The sequence below is a fragment of the Nanorana parkeri genome, unplaced genomic scaffold, assembly GCF_000935625.1.
Source record: "Nanorana parkeri isolate BGI_ZX_2015 unplaced genomic scaffold, ASM93562v1 scaffold256, whole genome shotgun sequence".
Taxonomy (NCBI): Eukaryota; Metazoa; Chordata; class Amphibia; order Anura; family Dicroglossidae; genus Nanorana; species Nanorana parkeri.
In genome coordinates this window covers 1,319,975-1,328,697 of record NW_017306524.1, presented here as the reverse complement: position 1 = coordinate 1,328,697, position 8,723 = coordinate 1,319,975, and the positions used below count along the sequence as shown (strand labels likewise).

At 42.9% G+C, this 8,723-nt stretch overlaps 1 protein-coding gene across 1 annotated transcript in view; it reads right to left on the bottom strand.

Annotated features, from left to right (window-relative positions):
- The window catches only part of ACER2 (alkaline ceramidase 2), a 22,927-nt gene that overhangs the window by 6,924 nt on the left and 7,280 nt on the right, over window positions 1-8,723 (bottom strand). Inside the window, exon 3 of the mRNA XM_018556867.1 lies at window positions 4,430-4,544. Within this exon, the coding sequence (XP_018412369.1) occupies window positions 4,430-4,544 (115 nt within the window). The remainder of the gene's footprint in view (window positions 1-4,429; window positions 4,545-8,723) is intronic.

Genomic DNA, 8,723 nt, shown 5'->3' with positions numbered 1-8,723 from the left:
GGGGTGATTTGTGCGAGCCAGCCTGTGGGAACTATATATTGAAAACTGTTCCCTCTCATACACCCCCCTGCGCGTGAACTGACCCGGGGAAATCGGGGACTATTTCCTCACTTTCGGGCGGCGGAATAATATGGAGAGGCGGAATAATATCGAGAGGAGAATGAGCTGGTCCTGCCTCTTAGGGGCGGGGCTAAGAGGGCGTCTCTTAGCTCCGCCCCCTGGTCGCCAAGACGAGGAAGAGGGCCATGGGCCTGAAGGAGAGGGAAGGTAAGTTTGGAGTGGGAGGGGGCGCTGGGAAGAGAGAGAGAGTGTGTGTGTTTTGCTGGGACTTGTAGTCCTGCATAGCTGGTGGTAATCTGCATTGCTATATGATGATTATACAGCAATGCAGAATAGCACCATCTATGTAGGACTACAAGTCCCAGCAATGCATTATAGGGTGGGGTTTGGATGCTGGTGGTATTCTGCATACCTTACTTTTATTATAATGTATTGCTGGGACTTGTAGTCCCGCATAGCTGGTGGTATTGTGCATTGCTGTATGAAGATTATGTAGCAATGCAGAATAGCTCCATCTATGTAGGACTACAAGTCCCAGCAATGCATTATATTTTTTAGTAGGGATACACCAGTGTTAATAGTTAGTGTTGCCTTCCCAGAGACCATGGAAGCTGAGAGAAGTAGGCAGGCTGGCAGGGAGAGGTTTGCAGTTTTGTTAATAATGTGTGGTGAACAGATAAAAACAGATCATAATGTCCATGCTGCTAGCTCTTCCCCTGTCAGTGCAGAAGCTGGGAAAGGGGGGGGGGAGCATTGGCAGGGGCTCTGCTGCTCATTTTCTATAAGTATAGCCGCCCAGATCACTTGTAGCAGCCTACTTGTGTGGCGTACCATCACCACCACCCTCCGTAGTTTTCAGTGTCCCCTGGCAAATTCATTCAGGATGGAGAGAATTTATAAAGTGATATAAAAATTTAAAAAAAGAAATTAAAACCAACCCTGCCGCCCTACCATCTGCCTGCAAATAAACACGTGCACATGGGGCATGCGTGTGTACTTAAAGGACGATTGTGCCATACAGGTTAGGTATCACTGCGAATGTGAAACTATTTTTGGGTCGCGACTTAATGACCAAGGACAAATGTGGGTCCTGAGGTTACACAGGTTGAGAACCACTGCTCTAGAGCATCACCTGAACCTCCAATGAGATATCTAATAGGCATAGACACACCTCTCCTACCCTTATCTCTGACGGGTCAAAAAGATGTTCCATTTGGATCGACTTATAGATATGTGACAATCAACCCACCCTGATAGGAGAAACTACACTTATTACTCATCATCCCATCAATCGTGTTCATGCATTGATTACTTTTTCATATGTAAGGTGGACTTTTCTACAGTTATAGAGACAACCATAGAAGACCTTACAATCTCTGATCATGCCCCAATCACACTCTCATCCAGGACATGGTACTAAAAGTGAATGGAACTGCTAATCTGCGCTTGTGGATAAGATGTTAATAATATGGGAAATAAAGCTGCCACAATAACAGACTGAAAAGCCTTAAAAATGTATATGAAGATTTTGCGGTACTGAATCCCCTTATGCGCTATAACATTTATTGCGCCATGAAACAATATAATCTTATATTTGTGACCAAAAAGTGTCGTTATTCAGAAATTTGTAAATAGTGAAATTTATACAACCAAAGTGAGACCCTATAGTCTATCACAATAAAATAATAATATTAAGTGTCAATACTAATAGTAATAATTGGACCGACAAAAATCAATTAACCAGCAAAAAAAAATTTTTATAGGTAAAAAAACATATATAAAACTCACATTTAAAAGCGGAATGGCCGGTATCTCATGAGCCTCAGTGCTCACTTCCCCATTCAACATGACACTGTGACGTCAGATAACCGCGCCCCGAAGCGTTTCGTCACACAAGACGTTGTCAAGGGGATAGCAGGTCTAAAAAGTGAATGCCTGATACAAGGTCCATTGAAAGACAAGCTGGCTAATAGACTCGCCACTATCTTTTCAGAAAACAAAACCTTGACATCCTCCACTAGTAACCTGGGAAACACATACCGTAAGTGTGTAATAAGAGGACTCCTCATCCACTCTTAAAGCACAACACACCCTTGCCCAGGTTCAAAAACTTGAAGCCCTGCACAAAAAAAATCACTAACACAATCCCTCATGCTTAAACCTAAATTACAAAAAGGGACAAACTTACCTCGCTACTACTACATAAAATAAAAGGCTAAAATCACTAGATATAGAAATTTCCATGAATGGGGATGCCCCCGTCATAGCCTATCTGTGTCCTCATGCTGGAACCCTTTATTAGACACATCAAACATCACAGCTTCAAACACGTTTGGCCCATCACAAGGATGTGACATATGCCGGCAGTCTTTTATTTTTCATTACCAAACCTGAACAAATCATCCCCAATCTGCTAGCAGAAACTGAGAGAGATATATGCAATACTTTACAAATCAGAGGTGCTCAATATATATTTTCCATTACCAATACTCAAGTTTATTTCGCCTTTAAATGGGTTTTCAACCACATCTTTAACCTTGGGACAAAGATCACCCCTAAGACTGGAAAGCTATTTGAGAAAATGTTCTCCCTCTTTTGCAAACTATCAAATGGGACCTTCAGAAATGGCACAGACACTTACATCTGGCAGGATCACCTTTCCTAAAATGAGCATCCTACCTTATCCTACCTCATCCACTCTATTTTTTTCTCCATCACAAAATCTTTTCTATACATTCTTTATTTGGTCTCATAAAAAAACCCTAGATTGGAACGGAAACTGTTGACCATGCCTAAAGCTCATGGGGCATGGTTTACCCAACCCAAACAATTACACCAGGCTGCCCATTTAGCCAGAACATTAGATTGGTGTAGGCATTCTACAATCAAGCAGGTTAAAAACAAAAGTTGGAGTGCAGCCACAGTGTTGCGTCAAGGCACCTCAGATGTGTGGTCCCATACTCTAAACTTTCTGTGTTTCCAAACTATTTAAAACAGATAGTAATGCAGGCTCACCTGGACTCAGTCTCATCCTCCCTAAAGTTACAGTCACACACCATAAGCCCAGACATTGCCTTAACAAGGCAGCTATGGACTTCCAGTGTATGTCTGCACAAAATTCAAAAAAGAAAATATGGCAACAGCTCTGAACTGTTTAAAATTAACAAAGAGGTAAAAGGTGCACATTGTCAGGGCAATATGCAAAACAGTACAAAAGGGGTCCTAGGTTGACAATGCTGCTTCTCTATATATACAAAAACAGAAACAAAGTCAGTGTTGTCTCCCTATGACAGGAAGTATGTTACTGGCAATATCACCCGGTAAAAATAATGGAAATATGCCTAAAAAAAAAAAAATCGAATGCAGCCAGCACATCCGAGGACTGGTAAGCTGCAATATATTAAATTGTTGTTCTTGGGTTTAGATATGCTTCAATTTGGGTTTACATCTACATTAAAGTATTCATTTAAATAAAACCATCTAAAGTATTCTAAAATACACCTAATAATTTGATGCACAACAAAACTAAGACTGAAAGAGGGACAGTCAGCATTAGAGGACAGTCATCCTTTACCACAGTGCACAGTCATACAAGGAGGTGTATTCATTAAGATATTATTTTTAACCTAAGCTGCTGATAGCAGCATTGCAATAGCTGCCAAATCTGCTATCTGCGAGAGGCCCAAGCTTTGTGTTTCTGGCACTGGTAATGGTTTTTCTGTAAACATTAATTAATATTTTAAGTTGATTGCACTCAGCAGGTTACCCATGTGAAACCAGCAGCTTTAAATACTATTTTCCCAGCAATTAAATAACACGATACAGATATACTGTATACATCAATGCAGCTCGATTTATAGTTGTATAAAGATTTCTAATCCTTAGAAACGATGAGTATATATTACAATGTCATTTATTCTTACAAAAAATCACTTTATTAATTTTCTAACAAACATGATCCCAGTAAATAAATTTATAGATTTATAGATTATAGTATGAGAACAACTATCTAACTGAAAAAAATAGATTTTTTTTTATTTTTTTTTAAAGAAAGGGGTGCGGATAATACAATAAGAGTACAAAGCATGTCATCTGCCTGGCCAGCTTTTTTATTTACTTTGGGAAGGCTTGTATATATGCAAGACAATACTCGGAAGCTCAGCTTAGACGAAGTGAAAACAGCTGTTTAGTTGGAACGCAGTATTCAGAAAACCAGGATGTATACACGACGGCATCAGCATGTTAATATCTTACTTCAAGCAAAGCACTAAGAGGTCACTGGCTGCGCAGAAACATGCACTACAGGAAGCCAACTGGAATTCTTTCCTTCCACGTCTTACATAAAAAACACACCCACTGTCACACTTACCAACCACAACAAGTAGGGTCCATATTAAATATATGCCGCTGTTGAAGCAGGTGGCGTACTGACGGAACAGGCACATGCATATGGGTGGTAAAACAAAAAACAAAATGTTGCTGACCTATAAAACAAAATAAATAAAATAGAAAATCAGCAAATAAATATGTGCTAAGGTACAAAGAGCAAACAGAAAACATATAACAAAAATTAAAACTATAAGCATTAGTTTGAATGTTGGAAAATAATGCTATTTTACACTGTACAGAAGCTAATACAGTCTTTGTGACTATAGGCTTTTCTTTGTCATCCATTAAGGGACGCAGGTATTGAGTCAGCAACCATTGGGCATATAGCGCTACCCTCAGGCGAACTGGACAATAGAAAACAAAACTGTAAGCCAGCCCTTACAGCAGGGGTCGGCAAGTCTAACTCTCCAGCTGTTGTGGAACTACAGGTCCCATGAGGCATTGCAAGACTGACAATTACAGGCATGACTCCCAGAGGCAGGTTGAATTTGTATATAAAGTACAGCTGAAGAACCCGAGTTGCCCACCCCTGCCCTACAGCCTATATAACCCCTTCCATATTTAGCATGCTTCAGTTTTAGCTTGGTACCTCTTAGCAGGACACACGTTTAGGCTGGTCACCTGGTTCAGGTCCAAATCACACTACACCATGTCAGTGGTTTATGCATGCTAAGATGTTTTTCTTTTAGAAATCTTACAGCAGCTGCTGTACTCGCTCAGATACTGTTTTAGGACCTTTGTGCTATTATTTAGATTCCCTCATTAAATGACTGTTTTATTTTAATTATGACTACTCCGTGTGTGGGCTATACTGTATATATAATTGGTGTGCGTTTATGGGGGGGTGGCTGAAGAGAAAGGAACTGTCTACATGTCACACATCAGATCAAAGTAGCATGGTTGCTTGCTTTTGATGTTGGGTAAAGTTGTCCATAGCAGGCACCATTCCTGACATATCCATCCTAAAATGATAGCTGCTTGGCTGTCATGCTGAACCTATGTCACTGACATGACAAATATGAAGTTCTGACTTCATCCTGGATTAACCTACTACACAGTTGTTCTGGGTCAGTGAATAAGGAAGTACTAAAGCCAGGGATATCCAGGCAACTAGCATTTTCCAAGGTGGAACTTTAATTGGAAATCCATGTAACAAAATTCAAATGGTCTATTGTTGCATTTCAGCCTAAAGAAAGGCCATGATTTGAGTAAAGCCTGAAAAGTGTCAGCAGACTGCTCATTACATGTACATAGGGTGACTTTTGAAGGCTTTAAAACAACGAGGAAGCCTGCCTTTTAAAAGGCCAGTTAACAAAAATGTGGGTATGAATTGTTTTAGCGTATTAGTTATTCCCTTGCTGACCGGGGTGCAGGGGCGTAACTAGAAATCACAGGGCCCCATAGCAAAATTTAGTATGGGGCCCCGTGATTGCTAGTTATGCCACTTGCAGAGCCCCAGCGGAGAGTGACCCTGCAGAGCACACCATAGACTCCCTATAGTGGGCTCTGCAGGGTCTGAGATCTCTTACCTGTCATCGCCTCTGCGGTCGCCGGGCCCCGACTCCTGTTCCGTCAACGGGCCTCGCCTCCTCTGCTATCAACGGGCCCCACCTGCTCTTAGGTCGCTGGCCAGTGATGTAAGAGGAGGCGGGACACATAGCTTTCTTTTGGTGGTATTTAATCATATTTAAAAGACGGGGTATTTAAAAGACGGGGTCACGTCAGGTAAATAGACACCAAACATGTCAAGCCTTAAAATTGTGCGCGCCCGCAAAACCTGAAAAAAACTACAATACCCAAAATTGGCCATAGGCGACGCTTCAAAAGCTTTTACCGCTCATCAGGCTCGGGTTATCAGTGATTGATGGCCCTGGAATTATTACTCTCACTCTGATGTTTGCGGCGATATGTAACATGTGTAGCGCAATTGTGGTTTTTGTGCGATCATTTTCAAATTTATAGTACCCGTGTGGTCACTTAGACCTTTCAAACCAAACACATTCCGGGATGTGCTAATGGCCATGCAATGCTGTAGTTCAGCCACATCGCAGCAAGCATCTACAATGAATCACATCCATTGTCTGGATTTGGAGGGTAGCTTATTATGATATTGCTACCCTCCATCTTACGTTTATGTGATCTCCCAGTCAAATTTCTCAGTCTAGTTTGTTTTTGGCTTGATACAGGATGCAAAAAAAATACACATTTCATAAAGCACAATAAAAGTGCGTAACTACTGGTTTAAATAAAAAAAAAATAGCCTAATCTGGTGAAATGACAAACATGACTTATAGTATGAGAACAACTGGTAAAGTCCTGACGTTGGTATTCATTGTTCTTGACAAGATTCAGGTGCCAGGAATCAGCAGGAACAAGAAGAGAAATCGGTGGCTCAGGCGTCAGAAGCAGCACACTTTGTTCTGCACACTTGTGTTTACTCTATCATCCCTTCCGAGCACGAGCAGAGCTTTGTTTGACTATGAGAAGTGCCAACATTTAAAAATTAGGCTCCCCCTAATGGCTACATTCATGTACTACGCAAGGGGTAGTAACCTCGGCCTCCAGCTGCTGTGGAACTACAAGTCCCATGAGGCATTGCAAGACCCTGGCAGCCACAGACATGACTCCCAGAGGCAGAGGCCTGATGGGATTTGTGGTTTTACCACTGCTGCTGGAGTGCTGAGGTTGCCTAACCCTGTTTTACGATATGAAGCTCTAGAATGTGCATATGCTCAGCTCTCATTTGTGAGGATTGTTTGATTCATGGAAACACATGGAGCTATGGAATACACAGAGATGTAGAGAATCAAGCAATTGTGACAGTTTTAGCCTCTTAGATCATTTTTCTCTAGTCACCTTCCAGGACAGCATTAGACAGCATTAGAGAGATAGGCTCCTCCCACCAGAAACAGGAAACACATCACCCACACCTAGAATAAAAAGAGTACCAGCCTAGCACACTTCAGTTATTTTGTGTTTCCTCCGGCCGAGCAGGACATCGTAACATTTGTTATTTTTTTCCTAGGCCTACGTGCTAGTGAGCAGGGGCTTCCCCCCAACAGGGTACAGCAGAGGGTCAGGGGACCTGGGGTACCTATGGAGGGGGGCTTCCGGGACAGCCCCAACTGTCCAAAAGAAATTGCCTTTAGTTTCCCGGCATAAGTGTATGCAGGACAACTAGCATGTTGGTGTAGTGGACTCAGAGGAGTTCCCCTAGTCCTTAAAACCCCTGCCTCAAGTACTGTGTGTGGCGCTCCTACCTGATCCGGGTGATTCGGTGGTGGCCACAGCGGCATCCCCTGGTCTCTGTATGGAGTTGGTCGGCCGCTGGAGACGTGCAGTGCGGCGGCCCTCGTGGAGACAGGGGGAGGGAGGAGACGAGCTGTAAGGCGGAAGTCTGACGTCACTTCCGGGTGCGAGGGTCATATGACCCGGCGTCTCCAAGCCTCAGTTAACGCTCGGCCACGCTACAGATGGCCAACACAGTGGAAGCAGGGGGTCGCAAGGCCCTTGCGGTGCCCACACACGCAAGGGGGGGCACCAATGGTGGGGCACAAGAGCTGGAGTCGGAGGGGCCAGGGGGCTCAGCTGGAGACTCTAATACCATGATGGCATCAATTGATCTGGGGGATCATGGTGCCGGCAGCTCTAAGGTAAGAGAGGGGGATTTCCCCACTCCTTTTACCGGTTATTTTTTGTGATGTGGTATCCTTCGGTTCTTATGTTTTAACTGAAGTGTGCTAGGCTGGTACTCTTTTTATTCTAGGTGTGGGTGATGTGTTTCCTGTTTCCGGTGGGAGGAGCCTATCTCTCTAATGCTGTCTAATGCTGTCCTGGAAGGTTCCTAGAAACAGAGTTACCAGGTACGTAACTCCAATTTTTTTACGTGCAAATCTGTCTTTCAACATGTGCCCCTGTTTTGACCAGCGCTTGCACTACTTTTCCAGTTGCACCTGTTTTGGCCAGAGCTTGCACTACTTTTTCAGTTGCATGTTTTTGCACCTTTTTTGCACCTGTTTATATCTGCACTTGTTCTCCGGCTGTCTGAAACCGGAGCATCACCTAACAAAACAATCGCAACTTAAGAAGTCCCCATGACCACTTCTGCAAAAAGCGACAGTTAAGCTTTTTGCCCGGAGTTACAAGTTTTTTTTCCTGGAGTCTATTAAACCTCATTTATCAACAACATTACACCAGCAACATAAATCTCGCACAAAGTGCATCAAATATATTCCATGAAAGTTCAAACACTCGCAATTGCTATGATAAATTCC